The sequence below is a fragment of the Monodelphis domestica genome, chromosome 8 (genome assembly GCF_027887165.1).
Source record: "Monodelphis domestica isolate mMonDom1 chromosome 8, mMonDom1.pri, whole genome shotgun sequence".
Taxonomy (NCBI): domain Eukaryota; kingdom Metazoa; phylum Chordata; class Mammalia; order Didelphimorphia; family Didelphidae; genus Monodelphis; species Monodelphis domestica.
The window spans coordinates 108,792,460-108,817,122 of NC_077234.1; the positions used below are offsets into that span (position 1 = coordinate 108,792,460).

The 24,663-nt window shown below is 35.3% G+C and overlaps 1 protein-coding gene across 4 annotated transcripts in view; it reads right to left on the bottom strand.

Annotated features, from left to right (window-relative positions):
- Positions 1-24,663, bottom strand: part of DIAPH3 (diaphanous related formin 3) — a 445,793-nt gene that overhangs the window by 181,280 nt on the left and 239,850 nt on the right. For all 4 annotated transcript variants that reach the window (XR_008913852.1, XM_056806852.1, XM_056806851.1 and 1 more), the window contains one exon: positions 20,524-20,763. Coding sequence is in view for 3 of the 4 variants with exons in the window: in XM_056806852.1 (XP_056662830.1) it covers positions 20,524-20,763 (240 nt within the window). In the remaining variant the exon portion in view is untranslated. The remainder of the gene's footprint in view (positions 1-20,523; positions 20,764-24,663) is intronic.

Below are 24,663 nucleotides of genomic sequence, written 5' to 3' on the forward strand. Positions count from 1 at the left end.
TCAGAGAGATGAAAATCAAAACAATTCTGAGGTATCACCTCACACCTAGCAGATTGGCTAACATGACAGGAGAGGAAAGTAATGAATGCTGGAGGGGATGTGGCAAAGTAGGGACATTAATGCATTGCTGGTGGAGTTGTGCATTGATCCAACCATTCTGGAGGACAATTTGGAACTATGCCCAAAGGGCGCTAAAAGACTGTCTGCCCCTTGATCCAGCCATAGCACTGCTGGGTTTATACCCCAAGGAGATAGTAAAGGAAAAGACTTGTACAAGAATATTCATAGCTATGATCTTTGTGGTGGCAAAAAAAAATTGGAAAATGAGGGGATGCCCTTCGACTGGAAAAAGGCTGAACAAAGTGTGGTATATGTTGGTGATGGAATACTATTGTGCTCAAAGGAATAATAAAGTGGAGGAATTCCATGGAGACTGGAACAACCTCCAGGAAGTGATGCAGAGCGAGAGGAGCAGAACCAGGAAAACATTGTACACAGAAACTCATACACTGTGGTACAATCGAATGTAATGGACTTCCATTAGTGGCAACGCAGTGATCCTTAACATCCTAGAGGAATCTATGAGAAAGAACACTATCCACATATGGGAGAAGAAAAACCAAAGAAAAACAACTACTTGGTTACGTGAAGGGCGATAAAAGACTGTCTGCCCTTTGATCCAGCCATAGCACTGCTGGGTTTGTACCCCAAAGAGATAATAATAAAAAAGACATGTACAAGAATATTCATAGCTGAGCTCTTTGTGGTGGCCAAAAATTGGAAAATGAGGGGATGCCCTTCAATTGGAGAAAAGCTGAATAAATTGTGGTATATGTTGGTGATGGAATATAATTGTGCTCAAAGGAATAATAAAGTGGAGGAATTCCATGGAGACTGGAACAACCTCCAGGACGTGATACAGAGTGAAGGGAGCAGAACCAGGAGAACATTGTACGCAGAGTCTGATACACTGTGGTATAATTGAATGTAATGGATTTCTCCATTAGTGGCAATGAAGTGATCATGAACAACTTGGAGGAATCTATGAGAAAAACCACTATCCACATTCAGAGGAAACACTGTGGGAGTAAAAACACCGAAGAAAAACAACTGCTGGAATACATGGGTCGAAGGGATATGGTTGGGGATGGAGACTCTAAATGAACATCCTAGTGCAAACACCAACAACATGGAAATAGGTTCTGATAAAGGACACAAGTATTATATTTAGAATGGATAAAAATAGCAAAAAATTAATATATTCATTTAATGTAACAAAAATCAATCTTCTAATGAGTTATTTTATAGAACTGAGAAAATGACACTAACGTATGTAAAAAAATGAGATGAAGAAAATGAAAGTGATCTGTTAGAAAAGGATTATTAATTGACATTCACTTGTCAATGAAGAATTGAAAACAATATAAATGCATCAGTGAACAAAATTAGCTGGACCTGGACAAATTAGAAAAAGAATAGATAAATGGAATATAGTATACATTTCAAAAATGGAACAAACAACATTAACATTTCATAAATCTGTTAGTATTATGAAGATTGGATTTAGCTATCTCCTAATTATAACAATGAAGACACTTAGCTCTTCCTTTATTGTGAAGCTATAATTTATTTTTAGATTTTAACTATAAAAAAGGTGTTAAGTAACTACAAAAGGAGAATTAAGCACAAAAAGGTGTTTTAAGTAACTACAAAAGGTAAACTTAACAAAAGAGGATTTAAGTAACCCAAAAAGATAAAATCTAACCAAAGAAGGTAAGAACTAAAGAATGGACAGCCTGGAGAAAAGTATCTGCATTAATACATAGAAATGGAAATTTAAAGGAGGTGACACAAGAGAAAAAGGTCTTTAAATATATTTTTAAAAGACTGAAGAGCACAGTCATCACCAGGCTTGGAGTGAAGGATCAGTCACTCAGAGCTGAAGGGAAGACAGATATTCAGGCACTGACTCAGAGGAGGGACCAGAAGGCAGACATCCAGACTTCTTTCAGACTGTTACCATTGGTGAGTGAAAAGCTGACTTAGTGAACCTGCCTTTCTGGAGGCATGAAGCTTCCAAGTAAGGACCATCTTCTTGAGACTCTTCCCCTGGCTGGGCTTAGAAAGTCTACCTGATATCAGAAGAAACCAGAGTTTCTCTCTCTCTCTCTTTCTCTTTCTCTCTCTCTCTCTCTCTCTCTCTCTCTCTCTCTCTCTCTCTCTCTCTCTCTCTCTCTCTCTCTCTCTCTCTCTCTCATTTCTTAAAATTTTCCTTATATTATAAATAAACTACTATAAATTCCATTTACTTTAGTAATTCATTTTGGGATTTAGAAATTAAATCCATGGAGACCACCTAATAATATATGTCAGTCCCAATCACAATTTAATTTTAACAGTATCAAAGGACTGGGAAAGAGTTCATGTTTTTAAATGCTTTTGGGAAGTTTGAATACCAATATGGAAAAATAAAAAGTGTAAGGTCCATTCTTCACATTCAAAGTCATAATAAATTCAACCTGAATAAGTAAGTTAATTATATTTAATTTGAAAGAAAAATTTGAAGAAAAAAAATTTGAAGACTAGTAAATTTATCATTCATTTGGAAGAAAAGTAAATTTATGAAAGAAATTACAAATTGTGTTCAATTAGATGTAAATATTCACACATATTGTGAATTTTAGATTTACTCCACCCTGCAATCAGGAATGTACACACCCCTACTTAAGGATTAAGTGTTGAGAAGGCCTATGACATGTGTTAACAGGAGGCAAATAAGAAACAACTGACAGACCCCTGGGCTGTCCTAAGTCAAGCTTAAGCTACCATTGATACACATGAGATGCAGGAAGTGATGTAAAAAAAAAAAAAGTCTATATATTCATGTCACTTCAGCTGACTTGGGTATTTTATTATTTGGAATTTCCCTTGGCGAACATTTAAATTTAGATTTTTTCAATCTCAACCATAATATTCAACCTTTATAGTATCTTTTACCATGACATGAACAATATGAAAATCTGTATTACATGGGGCAGATGGGTGGCTCAATGGATTGAAAGCCAGATCTAGAGATATGAGGTCTTGGGTTCAAATTTGACCTCAGTCACTTCCTGGTGACCCTGGGGCAAGTCACTTAACCCCCAATGCCTAACCCTTACCCCTCTTCTGCCTTGGAACCAATACCCAGTATTGATTATATTACATAAAAGTGAGAGTATAACCTGTATCAAGCTATTCACTGCCTTGGGAAGGACAGGAAGGCAAGGGAGAGAAAACTTGAATTCTAAAATGTCAAAAAACAATTGTCAATTTGTTTCTATTTTTGGCCAAACAAGAGATAGAGTATTATAAGATGTAAAATGAATGATATGATTATATTGAAAATCTTTTGTATGAACAAAACTAAACTCACCAAGATTAGAATTAAAACATATATCTCTGTTAAAGGTCTAATTTCTCAAATTTCTAAAGAACTAAATCAAATTTCTAAGAATACAAACCCTTCCCCAATTGACAAAGTATATGAGGAATATATACTTTCAGATGAGGAAATCAAAGCTATCAATAATAATATGAAAAAATGTTTTAAGTCACTCTTGATAAGAGAAATACAAATTAAAACAACTCTAAGGTACCACCTCATACCTCTTGGATTTGCCAATATGGCAGTAAAGGAAAGTGGTAAATGTTGGAGGGGATAAGGCAAAATTGGGACACTCATGCATCATAGGTGGAGTTTTCAAATGATCCAACCATTCTGGAGGGCAATCTGGAATTATGCCCAAAGAGATATAAAACTATGAATAATCTTTGATCTGGTAATGCTACCACTATGTCTGTGTCCCAAAGAGATAATAAAGAAGAAAGGACCTACTCAAAAATACTAATAGCTACTCTTATTTTACTGGCAAAGAATTGGAAATTGAGGAGATGAAAGAATAAATTGTGGTACATGTTGGTAATGGAATACCATTGTACTATAAGAAATAATAAGCAAGAAGATTTCAGAAAAAGCTGGAAAGATCTGCAGGAACTGTTGTAGAGCAAAATAAGCAGAACCAAGAGACCATTATACATGATAACAGCAATATTGGATGATGATTATTTATGAAAAATTGGCTTTTTTCAGCAGTACAATGATCTGGGACAATCCTAAAAGAATTGTGAGAGGAAATGTTATCTACCTATAGAGAAAGAACTGTTGTCTTCAATATTGGCATGGGACCTTGGGCTTCCCTTGGACAGCTCAAATCCTAGAAGTGAAGTTCAAAAGAGAAAGCAGGAAAATTCCTTCCCTTCCTTACATTCTTGTAATGCTGAAGAAAAGGTGCCTCCGGATATCAGAGACTCACAATAATAAAAGACCTTTGAGAGAAATATTCCCCATGGATGCTCCCCTAGATTTTGAGATAGACACACATAAATCATCTGTTTATGCTCTGATACCATCCGGTTGTAATCAAGAACATCCATTTGTCCCCTAAGCTATGTCCAGACACCCCCTGTGCCTTCAGGACACAAAACATCATTCCAGCTCCATTCAGGTGACAAACATCTCCCAGTTGTGCCTAAATTCATAGAAAAACAGTCCCTTCTTTATTCACATGGTACCTGTAACATTTAAAAGAGTGGTTGGCATAAACTGTGACCGAGGAAATATGGTTTCAAGACATTGTATTGAGTTAAATCAAATATAAAGTGGTCACCAGGGAAAAATTCCCAAATATGAAATATACCCAAGTCAGCTGGGTTTATATGGAGATTTTAATTAATACAAATAAGGAATTAATGAAAGGGAGAGAGAGGGTAAGAGGAAATAATGAGAAAAGGGGTAGGCCAGCCTAGGTCAAAGCCTTGAGAGAGATCAGTCTTTAATCCACTCACCACAAGATTTGTCCCAAGCAAGATGCTAGTGTTCAGAGAGACCCAGCCAATTCAGCTTTGGCAAACTGAATTCCCAGAGGCCTTTATTGACCTCCTTTTAAAGAGAATTTTCTCCTATGTCACCTCCCCTAAGTTCTGCCAAACAAAAGTCAGACCATTCTTAATTCACACCTGAGTAGACTAAACTTTTGAGTAATTCACACCTGAGTAGACTAAACTTTTGAATAAGTTCACACCTCTTTGCCCCTTAGAAGTTTGCAAGTTGCCTGACCTTCATAGGTACTTAGCACCTTCCTAAAAATAGACTTAGCTTAAGGCTTTTGCTTCACTATAAGTATGAGTTAAGTACTTTCTCATTGTTCAGTAGAGTTTACAACTTTATCTTCCCCTAAAGTATGCTTAAGTATGGGTGGAGTAGAGTTCTCACAATCCTAAATCCCTTCATTGTTTAAAATGGAGAATGGTCTTAACCAAATCTTATGAAGTAGGGTCTGAGAATTTTTAAGATTCATATGTCTGTTGTAAATAGGGTATGAAAAATCCAAAATCCGGATGGATTTTGAACTCTTGCACCTATCACCCGGCTTTTTAACACTACTACCAACTAAATAAATTTCTCTATTTTTAAAACAAGTTTGGAGTCTTGTATTCTTGTAACGAATACCTGTCCCAAAAACAGGAGACCACAGCAAGCCCCCACAATACAGTGTATGTTTGGTTTTATTTTGGGGTTTCAGTTATGTATGATTCTGCTCTTACAATAATGACCAATATGGAAAAAAATATTTTTACATATAACTGAAAATTTTTTAATAAAAATAAAATTTATTTCATCTAATAATTTCAGAGTTTCTCTTCTAGTATCTGCTCTGGTGCTCTCCCAAAAGTGACTATGAGAATTTATAACTAATTTCCTATAACTTCTCCCTTTTACCATGGTTTTTCAGAAGAGACATGATGGATATACTCAAAATGAAGCACACATATATGATAATCCTAAACATCCTACAAAATAATGCAATAAGTTAATAGGGCATCAATCTAGGTCTTGATTTCCTAATATAGAAAAGGGATTAGAATTGGATTAGATGTTTAGATATTTATTGCATTTCTGACATTTCAGGATTCTACATGTTGTGAGAATTTAGAACTAGGCTGCATCCCTTTTCTTTCTCTTTAGTATGCTAAGATTCTTGAAATTTTAAGAGAAAATTTCCTAATTGTCTGAAAATAGCCCATTTTCTGATTGTATTAGATTGTAATTCAACACCACACTTTGATTAAAATAAGAACAAAAGCTGATGCTTTATCTGTCAACAAAGTACTTAGGATAAGAGGGTCTCTGGGGAAGAAGTTAGAGGTCTCCTGGCTCCCTGGCACCAAGAATACACTTGGCTCTTGACTTGTCTCTGTGTCTCTGATGGATCTCTTATCAGGCCTGAATTCAGAGACCATCAAATTAGAGAAAACAGAAAAGTGGCATCACAAGAAGAATAAAATTGTGCTGGGAAAGAGAAGTGGGTCTCTTTTACCTGGAGCCATGGGAGAAGGAAGTGGCTCAGTGTGTCCTCACAGCTGGCTCTAAGGAAGGAGGCTAAGAGTGACAGAGTAGGGAAGCACTGGCTCAGAGAACCTCAGCACACATACCCAGCTGGGTTCATGGCTTCCCAGGAGAATCTAGCACAGCTGGTTGGGAGAGGAGGCCTGCAAAGGGAATAGCCAGCCACATATGGATAGTGCCTTTTCTTTCTCTGGTCTGTTTTTTATTATTTAATACATAATTATAAATTAAGATAAATTCTTTTGAGAATTTTATTCTTAACATGTTATTATTTTATTCATCCTTCAATGCAATTTAAAAAAATAAGACATTCTCCAGAGAAACTCAAGTATTGCTATGTGTAAATTATAGACTGATCAGTTTAATGAAACTCTAAATATATGGTTTGGGCAATGTGGAAAAAAAAGATATTGAATTCTGAGGTAAAACTCAGAAATAAGATTTTACTTGTTAATAGAGTCCAAATTAAATTATGTGGTTTTAGGAATCAGTCTAACAGTACATAAAATATTCAACTTTCTAAACATAAATTAAAGAATACTACTATTTATTTTAAAATGTTTGGTCCACAACTATCAAGTAATAATACAGTTATTAAATTTACCTGCAAGAATTGGGCCCAGTGAGAAGCCAATGAAAATCTTTATCAAGTCAATAATGAAGAGAACAAATATTTCTGACAACTTTGTTTCTTATAAATTATATACTAGTGACAAGGTGGCAACATTTGGATTAATGTTTGTTGGGTTTTTTTTAAAGGCTGATAGTATTTAGTGGAGCTACTATGAATAGTTAAATATTTTATGAGCATTAAAATTTTGCCTGTGTATGAAGAGTTCATTAAATATATTTGAATAATTCAGAATGCCAGAATCTGCTCATTTCAGTTTTACTGAGTTTATGTTCATTTTAATAGGGAACCAAACAAATATATGTCTCTTTCTTTGGGAATACTTTCCACTCTCTTAAAGGAAAGCAGCATTTCATTGCACTAGATTCCAAGCACATTACTCTGCAGCTTCAACAACAGATAATTCTATTCTAGGAGCAACATGGTACAAGAGATCACCAAAAGAAGGCACATGTGTTAACAATAAAATTCCACATTTTAAGAAGTAAACAAGAATAGAGGAGAAGAAACAGACAAATTTAAAGCAAATCAAACAAAAACAGGGCCAATCCAGCCCCATTCCAGTAGGCTACATTTTCAAAAATTTATTTCCACCTAAAACCTAACCAACTAAAGCCACAGCTTAGGTGATTTTTTTCTTCGTTCAATTTCTCAGGGTTTCTTCTTAGGTAGGATATCTTTCTAGACTCAAATTTCTCAAAGCATTTTTGTACCTGATGTTAAGAAAATGTTTCTCCCTTTTTCTATTTAAAAGTCAAAGGAGTAATACGATTTCTTAGCAGAGACCCCCTGCTGAGTGGGTTGTCAGTCGGTGACTCCCAGCTATGCAAGTTGTCAGTTGGTGACCGTTAAAAGGGTATAGCCAAGTGTGGTTAGTTAGTTGCAAGCAGTTGGAAAGGTTTTTTTTGGTTGGTTTTTTTTTTTTTTGTCTCTGGGTACTGTGGGGAAAGGAGAATGTGGATCTAGGTCTGTTGGAGTCAGAGAAAAAGCCTTATTGATTGTTGATATCCTAGGTAGATAGATAGATAGATAGATAGATAGATAGATAGATAGATAGATAGATAGATAGATAGATAGATAGATAGATAGATAGATAAAGGGATGGAAGGATGGGTAGATAGATAGATAGATAGATAGATAGATAGATAGATAGATAGATAGTGGGTATATTTTTAGATAGAGAGTGTAGAAAATTTAGGGTTGAGCCTGGCTCTGGCAGAAGTAACTGCCCTGGAAGGCAGATGGAGTTAGGGTTTTCTAGAATTTTAATTAGTATTGGGAGCGTAGGTATAGTTATAAGCTATTATCAAATTACTCTCACTTTCCTCCTTTCTATTTCCTATCTGTACTTTCCTAATAATAAACTAAATCTTTTGTGTTTAAAAAGCTGTTCTCCTGACTTTTGTTCAAACTCCTACCCCCAAAATTTAACTCTTCATACTAGATACATATATTCAAATTTGTATTATAAATGAGTCCATATTCTACCTTCTCTTTTAGAACAACAATGAAGCACAGTGGACCTAACTACTAGGAAGACTAAGGTTCAAAATACAGTCACAGCTCTATAGGTTGTGTAGCCAGAAGCCAATCTCTGTCATATTCCTAAGAGAATATGAAAAATTACAGAAAGGTAATCAATCACTATGGGGAAAAGAAACTTCACACAGTCAAAACAACAAGTCTAGAACAAACAAAACAAAACAAAAAACTTAGCACATAGTAAATGTATAACAAATATTTTTTGGTCAATGGAAAATAATAAAAGGAAGATGACTAAACTATATTAAACGTGATAATTCTACTAGCATGGATTAAGAGAAAAATAATTTTCATAACCTAAAACATTAGAGTTTGATAGACTCTCTTTATTTATTATGCTGGTACTGAATTTGTAAAGGTCACTTTCAAGAAAATATTTCAGAACATGTAATGTCAAAGAGTATAACTTCCCAGCATATTTTTAAAGAAATTCATCTATTTTCCTGCCTTTTCTGCTGTCAAATCAACACAGAATTTCTTGTGTGAGCGCTTATCAACAATAGGAACACTTTATGTTCAGATTGCAAATTCAGCTACGATTTTCAAAGATCAGGCTGTTACTTTAGATAATAAAGATGATGAGATAATATTGTGTTAAAAAATCTACCATCTTCAAAAAAGGAAGCTTAATAGATGTGAAGTTGAAGAACAGATTTTTTTTTAAAACCCTTACCTTCTGCCATAGAACCAATACATAGTAGAGTGTTAAGAGCTAGGCAGATTGAGGTAAGTGACTTGCCCTGGGTCACACAGGTAGGAAGTGTCTGAGGCCATATTTGAACCCAGGACCTCCTGTCTCTGGGTCTGACTCTCAATCCACGGAGCTTCCTAGCTGCCCCAAGAATAGATTTTTTTTTAAGCAGTATCAAGATAGAACGAATAGAAACATAAAGATCTCAGGACAGGTGAAATAAAATATATAATGAAATTAAAATAATGCTATAATACAAAATCAGGATGGAAATGCTTCAATAAGGGTTAACCAATAAAACCCACAACAGTCAAGGTTTCAAGTATATGTAACCTTTTATGACTACCCCTAAAGATTAAAGGAAAAGAAACAGTGTTAAGATATTTTTGACCATTTAGTGGTTGATAGGCATGAAGGGAGGAGATATCCCAATTTCAGTGTATATGGAATAATGATATGAGGTAGAGTAAATGAAGTGCAATTTATCAGTTGTGGCATTGCGATATTCTTATTCAAGGGATATGAGCTTCAAAATAAGTAGATGAATTCAGAGGGTAAAAACATGGAATGAGAAAAAAATAAAAATAATTATAGGTTTTGAAAAAAAGAAAGAAAAAGGCCTGGATGACCTGAAAAGCTAAGATTAAATCATCCAATAAGAAAACATTAAAAAACAAAAGACAGAAATGAGAAATAGAACTAAGAATACATGATGCTAAAAGCTGAGTAAATGAGCTCATGTGTCCTCAACTAAAAATAAAAAACAGTTCATTGATTCAAACAGCTGGAATTACAATGTTTCTTCCTCTTTTACCAAATATGTCAACAAAAGCAATCCACTACATTCATTATAGGTCATACCTCATCTTTCAAAGGACAGTGTCTACTTTTTTTTTTTTTAAGGCAGCCTAGCTCATAATGAATCGCCATTCACCCACAGAATCAGCAGTACCTTTCAAGCAGTAATTCAAGCAGTACCTTTAACACATGTGTGTGACATTGGGCAAGTCCTTTAACTTCTGGGTATTCTTGAAAAATCTTTATGATTAAAGTTGAGGCACAGCTGTTGAACTGTTAAATATTAATATTATTAATAAACAGAGCAAATTTAATTTCCAGGAGTTCCCCATTTTCATAAGAAAAAATCTCCACAGGAGATCATTATCAGAGCAATAAAGTACTGTGGAAGAGGCTTGGGGGGAGAGGGAGAGGGAGAGGGAGAGGCAGAGGGAGAGAGAGGATTTGTAGGACAAGTCAGGCATACTACTATGAGGACTCCCAAGGCTACCTAGTTAAAACTCTAGCAGCATCTCTCATCTATCCCCATTGTAACTGGGTACCCTCAAGTGTCCCCTTAGCAGCTCTCTCCAGTCAGCCAGAGTATCCAGTTACAGCAACCAGATATAGTCCACAGAGATTATCTTTTTATTACAGTTGGCACCTCAAATTTGACTGAACCCCACAATCCTTACAAGCAGGGTAGTAAAAGAAGAAACAATGTTCAGACAAGTCATTTGTGGACTTGTGATTGTGGCAGCCATTGCCTGTTTTGGGGTTTACCATATTTTGTAGAGCAACCTTACTCATATGGTAGTGGAAACAATTGATTATATAAGCAATGTTACAATGTCTGTTTTACAGTTACCATTACAAAGACAAGTGTACGTGATCTTTATGGCTGTGTTGCAGACTCTGATTCAAGTGAAGAAAGTATTAAGATTTGAGGTTCCCCTTAAGGCAGAGAAGATTATGGCTGTTGACACCAACCTAGAGGGCATGATTAAGGCTGTGTTTGAACAATTGATTAAGGGAAAAGGACTAGATCTAGTTATGGGCAAGGACAATGGGCAAACAGAGAATGTACCTCAGAAAAATGAAGATGACAAAGACTGCTAGTGAACCTGAGATCTGTCCATTGAAGGAGGTCACTAAGCTAACTACTAATGCTGGTGTGATACACTCCAAAGCCCATAGACAATTAACTTCACAGGAACTTGAATCCATAAAGCGCTGTTTCCCCAAATTTGTAGAGAATCCCTTCAAATCACAGAAGGAGCTTAAACGAGCTTTCAGGATCTTTGATCCGAATTTCCAAGATATCAAGTTCCTAGTGTCAGAACTGTTCAGCCCCCATGAACAGAGGCAATTCTTGGAGAAAACTAGATTTGCCAGCAATTTGACTAGCTGGCCAAATGTAGAGAAAGAGGTGGATATGGACTTTGCAAATCCCACCTGCATGTCCTACCTTAGAAGGTGTAGGGACGAATTGTTACAGGCCATTAAACTATGCTGTTCTAAACCAAATGTGTGGGCTAAGTTTGACAAGGTCATGCAGGATAAAGGGGAACATCCTGCTACATACATAGACCTTCTGTCAGAGATGGCAGATTCAATCCTAGGTCTAGAAGCCAATAGTGAAGAATCTGCAAGCCACATCAGTAGGCAATTTCTAAGGGGATGCACACATAATTTGAAAACTTTTTAAAAAAACTATTTCCCTAAATATGACTCAGTTTCTCTGATTGAACTGAGAGACACAGCAAGTTACTTGTTTGAAAATAATTCAGAACACAGTAGACAAGTCCAAGACCTGAAGGAAAAGTTAGAGAGGACTGAAAATGATCTCAAACAAAAGGAAATTAATGAAATAAAAAATCCAAACACAGTTAAGACTTACATAAAATCTAGTTACCAGAAACCTAGTTACAAGGGAAGACCAGTACTGAAAGAAACTGGGGAATGTTTCTTTTGCCACAGGAAAGGACACTTGATAAGAAATTGCATTTTGAAGAAGAAACATGAGAGTAATAACAAAGACAAACAAAATGCACAAACTAGGTACAAGAAGTCCACTTGTTCACATTGCAAGTTAAAGTCCCCACAGCAAGCTCCAGACTTGAATGAAATGCAACTGGCCATAAAAACTGGAGCTAAGCCTAACTATTCTGATATGGTCAGAAGAAGAGTTATAAAGCCAGGCCCATAAAATATATAGTGTGACATTTGGAGATAGAAGAAAAATTGAGGCTGCAGTTGAAAATAATAGACAAAAGTTGGGAAATGGTGAAAATTCTGTGCAAGAAAATGAATCTGTGAATGATAGCCATTGCAATAAGGCAAGAGAAAGGCTGAGACAGATTAAGGAAATTGAGACAGAAATTATGGAAATAACATCTCAAATAGTAAATGAGATGATAGACTTCAAACACTGAATCTGAAGAAATACCAGAAGATGTGATAATAGTGAATGACAATGATTTAGAACAAATGCCTTATCAGTTTTATAAGCTTTATGGAGTAGACAAGGAAGGGGATGTGTGGGATACAAGTGAGAAGATAGAGTACTTGGGACCAGCACAAACAAAATCTTACCAAGACTCTGATGAGGGATTATTCTTTGGGCACAGAACAAGTTGTATACCATTAGAAGAAATGTATGTAAACTTAGGGTTTGATAATGAAGATGATTTTATAGATAAATTGAATTACATGGCTTGTGCAGATACAGATTTTGAATGGGAAGGAGAATATCAAGAAACATTGAGACCTGGAGGAGGAGATATAGATACACAATTTCACTTCTATTTTCTAACTTCAAAACATATGACAAGTACCATTCATGCTGTACCAGTGAAACCACGATTTGTTGGAGTTCCATAGGGTAACATACTACACAAAACCTTATGTGAATGTAAGACTAGTATTGGGGTTTCATAGGAAATAAGTTATTCCAGCAAAAGAAGAACCAGTAATTCAACATCTTGAACACTCCTAACCTTGTAGCATAAAGTTTCAACTTCATAACTAGGACATTCACAGACATCTAGAATGCCAGAAAAGCATGGATTCACATTGTTTGAATCTGTTATAACAAAGTATTTAATAGCAAGTTATAGATGAGAACTGAAATAGGTTATCCCATATCTCTCAACCTTCATCCTAAAGCAGTCTCTACTGGGGGAAGGAAGAGAGAGAGGGTATACCATGAAGACATTACTTCGAAGTTTCAGTAACCTCCCTAGACACAACAATATGATTATGTCATCAGTGAAGATATAATAGATGACATAAGGGAAAAAAATTAAGATAAGTCATCTGGAAACAGAGGCACTTGAACTAAAACAAGAAAATAGTGTCCTGAAAGCCAAAATCATCCAGCTGGAAAATGAGGCAAAGGAGATGAAAGATGAAGCAAAGGAGATGAAAGACGAGATAAAGGGGATGAAAGACAGTCTTCAAAGAAACTCAGACCAGAAGGAAAAAGACGACCAAAAAGCCAAAGATGAAATCCAATCTTTAAGAACCCGAGTAAAACAACTAGAATCAAGTGACCTCACAAGGCAGCAGGACTCTATAAGACAAAACAAAAAGAATGAAAAAATTGAGGAAAATGTGAAGCATCTCATTCACAAAACAGACGATTTAGAAAATCGTTCAAGAAGAGACAATTTAAGAATAATTGGACTACCAGAAGACCACAACAAAAGAAAAAGCCTGGACATAATACTAGAGGAAATTATCCAGGAAAACTGTCCCGAAATCCTAGAACAAGAGGGGAAAGTGGAGATTGAAAGAATCCACAGATCACCCCCTGTTTTTAATCCCCAACTGACAACACCAAGAAATGTTATAGCCAAATTCAAAAACAATCAGATAAAAGAACAGGTATTACAAGCTGCCAAAAAGAAACCATTCAGATACCATGGAAACATGGTGAGGATAACACAGGATCTGTCTGCATCCACACTGAAGGACCGAAAGGCATGGAATATGATATTCCGGAAAGCAAGGGAACTAGGCCTACAGCCAAGAATAAAATACCCATCAAAACTGACTATATTCTTACAGGGGAAAGTATGGTCATTTAACACAACAGAGGAATTCCAAGCATTCATAAATAAAAGACCAGACCTGAACAGAAAATTCGAAGTCCAACCACAGAATTCAAGAGAATCATCAAAAGGTAATTAAAAAAGAGGGGAAAAACAACAACAACAACAAAGGTTTTTTTTAAGAGACTCAATAAGTTAAAATGATATGTATCCCTATAAGAAAAGAGGTCATTGGCAACTCTTAAAAACTGTTGCTATCACCTAAGCAGCTAGAAGAACTACACTCAGAGGGAACAGTGACAAACTGTATAGGATAAAAGGACAAGACATAAATAGTTATATAGAGATATGCATGCATAAATACATATACATGTGTATGTATATATATATATATATATATATATACATGACTAAAGCTAAAAAAGAAAAGAGGTTATGACTAAAAGAAATGGGAAAAGAAACAAATGGGGGTAAATTTATATGTCACAAAGAAGCTCATGGCGGGAGGGGGGAGAACATCGATACACTGGAAGGGTAAAGAGGTCAGAGATAGGAAATATTCAACTCTTACGTACTTTGAAACTGACCCAAAGAGGGAAGAACAATCCAATCCATTGGGGAAGAGAATAGATTTGCGCCCTATAGAGGAGTAGAAGGGTAAAAAACAGACTGGTGGGGAGGGAAGCAGTACAAGGGAGGGAGAGGGTGGGGGGGGGGGGAATTTTTAAAAAGACTACAGGGGAAAATAAGGGAGGGAATTAGAAGGGAGGGGGGTAGAAAGGGAAATACAAGGGGGACTGATTTAAAGTAAATCACTGGACTAAAAGGTAGAGCTGAAGAAGAAAGGTTAGAATTAGGGAAGGATATCAAAATGCCAGGGAGTCCACAAGTGACAGTCATAACATTGAACGTGAATGGGATGAACTCACCCATAAAACGTAAACAAATAGAAGAATGGATTAGAATCCAAAACCCTACCATATGTTGTCTCCAAGAAACACACATGAGGCGGGTAGACACCCACAAGGTCAGAATTAAAGGATGGAGTACGACCTTCTGGGCCTCAAGTGACAGAAAGAAGGCAGGAGTGGCAATCATGATATCTGATAAAGCCAAAGCAAAAATAGACCTGATCAAAAGGGATAGGGAAGGTTATTATATTTTGTTAAAAGGGACTTTAGATAATGAGGAAATATCACTAATCAACATATATGCACCAAATAATATAGCACCCAAATTTCTAATGGAGAAACTAGGAGAATTGAAGGAAGAAATAGAAAGTAAAACCATATTAGTGGGAGACTTGAACCAACCATTATCAAATTTAGATAAATCAAATCAAAAAATAAATAAGAAAGAGGTAAAAGAAGTGAACGAAATCTTAGAAAAATTAGAATTAATAGACATATGGAGAAAAATAAATAGGGATAAAAAGGAATACACCTTCTTCTCAGCACCACATGGCACATTCACAAAGATTGACCATACATTAGGTCACAGAAACATGGCACACAAATGCAGAAAAGCAGAAATAATAAATGCAGCCTTTTCAGACCACAAGGCAATAAAAATAACGATCAGTAATGGTACATGGAAAACCAAATCAAAAACTAATTGGAAACTAAACAATATGATACTCCAAAATCGTTTAGTTAGAGAAGAAATCATAGAAACAATTAATAATTTCATCGAGGAAAATGACAATGGCGAGACATCCTTTCAAACCTTTTGGGATGCAGCCAAAGCAGTAATCAGAGGTAAATTCATATCCCTGAGTGCATATATTAACAAACTAGGGAGAGCAGAGATCAATCAATTGGAAATGCAAATAAAAAAACTCGAAAGTGACCAAATTAAAAACCCCCAGCAGAAAACCAAACTAGAAATCCTAAAAATTAAGGGAGAAATTAATAAAATTGAAAGTGATAGAACCATTGATTTAATAAATAAGACAAGGAGCTGGTACTTTGAAAAAACAAACAAAATAGACTAAGTACTGGTCAATCTAATTAAAAAAAGGAAGGAAGAAAAGCAAATTAACAGCATCAAAGATGAAAAGGGGGACATCACCTCTGAGGAAGAGGAAATTAAGGCAATCATTAGAAATTACTTTGCCCAATTATATGGCAATAAATATACCAATTTAAGTGATATGGATGAATATATACAAAAATACAAACTGCCTAGACTAACAGAAGAGGAAATAGAATTCTTAAATAATCCCATATCAGAAAATGAAATCCAACAAACCACCAAAGAACTTCCTAAGAAAAAATCCCCAGGGCCTGATGGATTCACCAGTGAATTCTATCAAACATTCAGAGAACAGTTAACCCCAATACTATACAAACTATTTGACATAATAAGCAAAGAGGGAGTTCTACCAAACTCCTTTTACGACACAAACATGGTACTGATTCCAAAACCAGGCAGGTCAAAAACAGAGAAAGAAAACTATAGACCAATCTCCCTAATGAATATAGATGCAAAAATCTTAAATAGGATACTAGCAAAAAGACTTCAGCAAGTGATCAGAAGGGTCATCCACCATGATCAAGTAGGATTTATACCAGGGATGCAGGGCTGGTTCAATATTAGGAAAACCATCCACATAATTGACCACATTAACAAGCAAACCAACAAGAACCACATGATTATCTCAATAGATGCAGAAAAAGCCTTTGATAAAATACAACACCCATTCCTATTAAAAACACTAGAAAGCATAGGAATAGAAGGGTCATTCCTAAAAATAATAAACAGTATATATCTAAAACCATCAGCTAATATCATTTGCAATGGGGATAAACTAGATGCATTCCCAATAAGATCAGGAGTGAAACAAGGATGCCCATTATCACCTCTATTATTTGACATTGTACTAGAAACACTAGCAGTAGCAATTAGAGAAGATAAAGGAATTGAAGGCATCAAAATAGGCAAGGAGGAGACCAAGTTATCACTTTTTGCAGATGACATGATGGTCTACTTAAAGAATCCTAGAGATTCAACCAAAAAGCTAATTGAAATAATCAACAACTTTAGCAAAGTTGCAGGATACAAAATAAACCCACATAAGTCATCAGCTTTTCTATATATCTCCAACACAGCTCAGCAGCAAAAACTAGAAAGAGAAATCCCATTCAAAATCACCTTAGACAAAATAAAATACCTAGGAATCTACCTCCCAAGACAAACACAGGAACTATATGAACACAACTACAAAACACTCGCCACACAACTAAAACTAGACTTGAGCAATTGGAAAAACATTAACTGCTCATGGGTAGGACGAGCCAACATAATAAAAATGACTATCCTGCCCAAACTTATTTATCTATTTAGTGCCATACCCATGGAACTCCCAAAAAATTTCTTTACTGATTTGGAAAAAAGCATAACAAAGTTCATTTGGAATAACAAAAGATCAAGGATATCCAGGGAAATAATGAAAAAAAACACATATGATGGGGGCCTAGCAGTCCCAGACCTCAAACTATATTACAAAGCAGCAGTCATCAAAACAATTTGGTACTGGCTAAGAGACAGAAAGGAGGATCAGTGGAATAGACTGGGGGAAAGCGACCTCAGCCAGATAGTATACGATAAACCCAAAGATCCCAGGTCTTGGGACAAAAATTCACTATTTGATAAGAACTGCTGGGAAAATTGGAAGACAGTGTGGGAGAGATTTGGAATTGATCAACACCTCACACCCTACACCAAGATAAATTCAAAATGGGTGAAAGACTTAAACATAAAGAAGGAAACCATAAGTAAATTGGGTAAACACAGAATAGTATACATGTCAGACCTTTGGGAAGGGAAAGACTTTAAAACCAAGCAAGACATAGAGAGAATCACAAAATGTAAAATAAATAATTTCGACTACATCAAATTAAAAGGCTTTTGTACAAACAAAAGCAATGTAACCAAAATCAGAAGGGTAGCAACAAATTGGGAAAAAATCTTCATAAAAACCTCTGACAAAGGTTTAATTACTCAAATTTATAAAGAGCTAAATCAATTGTACAAAAAATCAAGCCATTCCCCAATTGATAAATGGGCAAGGGACATGGATAGACAGTTTTCAGATAAAGAAATCAAAACTATTAATAAGCACATGAAGAAGTGCTCCACATCTCTTATAATCAGAGAGATGCAAATCAAAACAACTCTGAGGTATCACCTCACACCTAGCAGATTGGCTAACATGACAGTTATGGAAAGTAATGAATGCTGGAGGGGATGTGGCAAAGTAGGGACATTAATTCATTGCTGGTGGAGTTGTGAACTGATCCAGCCATTCTGGAGGGCAATTTGGAACTATGCACAAATGGCGATAAAAGAATGTCTACCCTTTGATCCAGCCATAGCACTGCTGGGTTTGTACCCCAAAGAGATAATGGACAAAAAGACTTGTACAAAAATATTCATAGCTGCGCTCTTTGTGGTGGCCAAAAATTGGAAAATGAGGGGATGCCCATCAATTGGGGAATGGCTGAACAAATTGTGGTATATGTTGGTGATGGAATACTATTGTGCTCAAAGGAATAATAAAGTGGAGGATTTCCATGTGAACTGGAACAACCTCCAGGAAGTGATGCAGAATGAAAGGAGCAGAACCAGGAGAACATTGTACACAGAGACAAACACACTGTGGTATAATCGAATATAATGGACTTCTCCATTAGTGGTGGTGTAATGTCCCTGCACAATCTGCAGGGATCAAGGAGAAAAAAACACTATCCAAAAGCAGAGGACAAACTGAGGGAATAGAAACACCGAGGAAAAGCAACTGCCTGACTACAATGGCTGAGGGGACATGACAGAGGAAAGACTCGGAGCGAACACTCTGATGCAAATACTAACAACATGGCAATGGGTTCAAGTCAAGAACACATATGATACCAGTGGAATCACGCGTCGGCCACGGGGGGTGGGAGGGAGGAAAAGAAAAGGATCTTTGTCTTTAATGAAAAATGCATGGAAATGAACAAATAAAATACTATAAAATTTAAACAAAAAAAAAGAAAAAAAATAGTTATACTCCATCTCTCTGACTGTCCCCCTGTCAAAGCTGTGACTTTCCAAACCCTCATAATCCTCATTTTAGATTAGGGAAACCCTCATCCCTCTCACCTCAGTTTCCTTGTATTGTTATCCCAATAAACCCCTTACCTGAGAAAGGAAAGGAAGAAGATTTCCTCATAAATATTATAGTCCACTCAGGGGGGAGGGGGGAAGCCACAAGCTTCAGAAGAAACTGGGAGGGAGTGAGGGAGGAAGGGTGACAGAAAATATCTGGACTTATTAACCATTAGTGATTAATAGGCAGCTCCAGAGCACCCCTGTAGCAGTATCCATCTCTCTAGCAGCATCTTTCATCTATCCCCATTGTAACTGGGTACCCTTAAGTGTCCCCTCAGCAGCTCTCTCCAGTCAGCCAGAGTATCCAGTTCCAGCAACCAGATATAGTCCACACAGATCATCCATTTTATTACAATGGATAATTCTTTCAGAAAAGAGCTCAGTAAAAATGAAAACTTGATTGTGCAAAAAGTTCATGGCATTTAAGTTTTTAAAAGCATAGAATTCCAAGGGAAAAAAAAGTATATAATCTGACCCAATTTTTGTCATTAGATATATTGCATGTTTTAATTCATTAATTGATGAAGAAGAATAAAAAGAGGGGGCAGCTTGATAGCTCAGTGGATTGAGAGCCAGGCCTAGAGATGGGAGGTCCTAGGTTCAAATCTGGCCTCAGACACTTCCCAGCTGTGTGACCCTGGGCAAGTCACTTGACCCCTACTGCCTAGCCCTTACCACTCTTCTGCCTTGGAACCAATACACAGTATTGATTCCAAGATAAATAAGGGTTTAAAAAAAAGGAAGAAGAAAAAGATTTCAAAACACTGTGTTAAAACCTTCCAGCTTCCAGGTTCCTTTCCTATTCCACTGGTTGCTGATTTTTCAAAATCTATTAACAAAAGGTAAATTAAAGATTCTAAAGGTAAAAAAAAAAGGCTAAGTGTAAACATCTCTGAATATATATATTTTTGACAAATTAGGAATTCTAAACTGAATGAAATCTAATTTTCTAGTACATTGATATTCTAGTAGAATGCTTTTGGAAAATATCTGCATTAAGCAACTCTACTGTGTTTTATTTCAGATAAAATGCACAACTTTGATGGCTTTACATTTCAAAAAAACAAACAAACAGTTACATTTAGTTTAAAAGTTGGATAAATTAGCCCCAGTTTATGATGAAGTACTAATGCCTGATAATAAGTAGATTTTGTTTTCACTAGATAATTGTGAATAACCAAGATGATTAACATAAAAGTGTTCAGGTAAATGTAAGCATCAAACTCACTTTGCAGAGAGAGCTAAGGTTGAACCCAAAGGTCTGGGCATTCCGGGAGCCTGCATTCATGTAGTTTCCCATTAGCAACACAAGTTCCAGTAACTTGCTGAAGCTTTTGCTCTTCTTTATCTCCTCACAAGCAGCACTGACAGCCAAGATGTCTGGTTTGAGGCTGTTCACCTGCTCCTCAAACTGCAGTTTAAAGAGAATAGCACTCAGACGTGGCCGTAGTCTTTTCACTGTGCTCATCTGAGTGGAAAAAGAAAAAGGAAGATATCTTTTAAAATTCATGCTACTCTTGACTACTATACAAATGGACATACTTTTATGATCATTTACTGCTAAGAAAGGGCTAACAAAGCAATAAGTATTCTCCAATACATGGAAAAACTGGTGAATGAATATGGAATAAATATTTGGACAAGTTTTTGTCGTGATTAAGAATAAAGTTTTATGTACTGGGGAAGAGAATTGGAGGGAGAAGATTTGGGACTAAAAAAATAAAAAAACATTAAAATAAATAAAAAACAATCACATACATAATAGCTAAGATATTTCAGCAATAACTTTAAGTAGTCAAGTTTTTACAATAAACCTTGAAATCTTAAAATGCAGTAATGCAAATTATTTGCAGTAATGCAAATATAAACAATAACAATAAAAAAAAAACCCAAAAGTTCTACATTTAATTGTGGAGAAATGGTACTATCATAGATCATTTGAAAAGTTATATAGTTCCATTCAATATATGTTTGATAATGTCTAAAAGAATTTATTCCTCTGCTTTCAGAAACTGCTCTAAGAAGCAACTATGGACAATATTGCCAAAAATAAGTATATGAGAACTAATAATTCCAATAATGTTAAGCTAAGCTTCTTCAGAAAAGAAAGGGAACTAAGTGACTTCTATCACATTCCAAAGAGTTAGAAACAGGGTACAGAGGGAAGACATACTGTGAAAATAATTAGGGTACGCACTATTGTCACCTAGCAAGTCTTCCCAGAAGACATTAGATAAAGGAAATGGGAAGCTTGAAAAAAGTCATGTTACTGCCTTTGAATTAAGTCAGTTTCAGATTGGAATGAACACAGGAAGCAAAATAAATAAAGTGTATACAGAACTGTGTGAATACTTTAATTCTTGATTCATATAGATTTCTATATGTAATTAAGGAAGAATCATAGAACTAGAAAAGACTACCTAAATCCAGATCCCTTAGCTTGAGGAGATAACTCACATGAAATTTTAAAAATTAAGTTGATTCTTTAAGGTCAAACAGCTAGTCATTGGGCAAGTTAAGACCGAAAATCAGATGTTCCTGTCTACAGTTCTAAAACATAGACATTTTTACTGCTGCTATCTCATTCAGATTTCATTTTCCAAATCAAATTCTTTTTATAATCCAATTCAATTCCACAAATATTTGTTGAGTACTTGGTCAAAGAACCATATAACACCACCAATCCTCTCCCAAAGCTGACAAATATATTAGAAATATGGGGTAGTGCACAAGAAATCATAATGCAAGGCAAACACTAAGTGTCATACTAAAAGAACAAAATAATATGAAGATTTGAGAGAGATAACATCTGGGGTAAAGTAGACCAGGAAGCATATTTAAGAAGAAAGAAGATCAAGAGTAATAAATAGCTCAAAGGAGAAACAAAAGGGATAGATTCAAGAAAATAGACGCAGTTCAGTTTGGTCAGACTAATAAAATTTGTATCTAAAAAAAATAAAAAACTTGAATTATAGATTATGGGCTCATACATTAGGTAAAATAGTCTTATACCTTAATCTTGTAGATTAGTGAATTGATCAAGGTCACACAGATATTAAATGGAATATGAGCACAGGTCCTCTGACTACATATACATACTTTTTCTATGATACATTTCAGTATTTTAATTTTCCTATGAATAGGGTGTTCCAAAAATCTTACTGGAGTTTTAACTAGGCCACCTTCCAAAGGCCATGTCTTAACTTCTCTATCTCAACACATTTCTTTCAATATTCTCTTGAGAAGTATGTACCTTCAAAACTAAAATTCTCCACTCAAGATGTAGACTTATCCTTTTTTAAAGTAATTTTATTGCGAATCTTTTCAATTACATGTAGAAACAATATTTGACAATTGTTTTTCAACATTTTGCAATTGAGAATCTCTCCCTCCTTTCCCAACCCCCTGAACATAGTAAATAGTTTGATATAGGTTATATTCGTGATTTCATACAATAAGTATTTCCACATTCCCCATATAGTAACTGAAGACACATATCAAATATACAATAAAAAACTCATGAAGGAAATAAAGTGAAGGACAGTGTTTTGATCTATAATCAGATTCCAACTGTTCTTTCTTTGGCTGTGGGTGGTATTTCTGTTTTTGTTTTTGAATCATCATGAGTCTCTTAGGTTTTTTTTTTTTTTTAGAACTTTGCCATCCTGATAACAGATAAGTCATTCACAGTAGATCATTTTGGAAGAGTTGTGCTATTGAATGCACTGTTCTCTTGGTTTTGCTCACTTTACTTTGCATCAGTTTATATAAATCTTTTCAGATTTTATGAAGTCATTCTTTTCATTATTTCTTATGGAGCAATAGTTTTCCTTTACTACAGTTTGTTCAGCATATTCTCCAACTGATGAACATCCTCTCCAATTCTTTGCAACTATAAAAAGAGCCAGTGAAAATGTTTCTACAAGTAGGTCCTTTTCCCCTATCTCTGATCTCTCCATCTTATTTGTCCTTTGTTTATCCTTTGCTTTCTACCCTTTCAGCCTTTTATTGTTCACAAATGTTTCTGCTTCCATTTGCCCACATAACTTCCCTACCTTCTTTTTGTCTGTCCTGCAAGTCATCCTCCCCTTCCCTTACTTCTCTATAGGTAAAATATATTTTTATGCCTAATAGTATGGATATTATTCCCACATTGTACAAATTCTGTTGAGAGTAAGGTTCAAGCATTGCCTGCCAACCCTATCATCTTCCCTTCCACTGTATGGATTCTTTCATGCCTTCTCAGAGGAAATAATTTACCCCCAATTTTCTCTCCTTTTCTCATCTTATAGTGTATTCCTCTTTCTTTTCCTTTGTCGTTGTTGTTGGTTTTTTTTTTTTTTAAGAAAAAATCCCTTTATATTCATCTTAATCCCTTGCTCTCTGTCTCTATATAATTCTATTCATTATACAAGAGGTAAAGTTTTTCAGTACCTTCAGTATCTTAATCATCCTAAGTACTTTAGGTATCTTAGGTACTTCGAGTATCATAGCTAGCTAAAGCATCTTAATTACCACCTTCATAGTAGTAATGTAATCAGATTAATCCCAAAAATTAATTTTAAATATACCATAGAAACGTCAATAAGCCCTTCTATAATATTAATCCCTCATTAAGACTAATATCTCACACACACAGACATATGTACACACACACATTGAAACAGGTAGTAAGTAAAACTTTACAACAAAAGAATTTAGAACCATATACACTCTTTTCTTTCCTTATAGCCTATGACCTCTAATGAGAGAAAAAATAATTTATTAAAAAAGATATTTCAATAAGTTCTGAAATATTTATATTTGTAAGAAAACAATTTTTAAAAGTTTTCAGATACTAAAAGCATATTGCACGAATTAAACTTTTCAAGGGGCATACTATAGAAATAAATGCAGTTAATGTTCAGAAAATATCCTCTCTTACAGTTCTCTGTACTACATCATAGATCTTCAGAAAATAGTATCATTTCCATTACTTCTCTACCAAGCAGGAATACTACTACTACAAGATTAAACACAGAAGGAATCAAAACCTAGTATCTCTTATCTTGCCCTATCTTATAGGGAAAGCATCATATTTTGAATCAAGGTAATTGGATTTAGAACCCTTGTTTGATACCTACTATGTCAAAAAAGGAAAGATAACTTACCTTTCCTATATTTCCTAATATACAAGTAGAGATAATACAGTACAATGAAACAAGGAATGGTTTTCCTATGTTCTCATTCAGTGTATCTCTGAAACTTAATACAGTATATAGGACATAATAGGTGCAAAATAAATTCATGTATATAAAAGATTATTTCCCGAGTTGTTGTTTTTTTAACACAGAAGATTTTCATTGATATTTAGAGGGTCTAGGTCTCC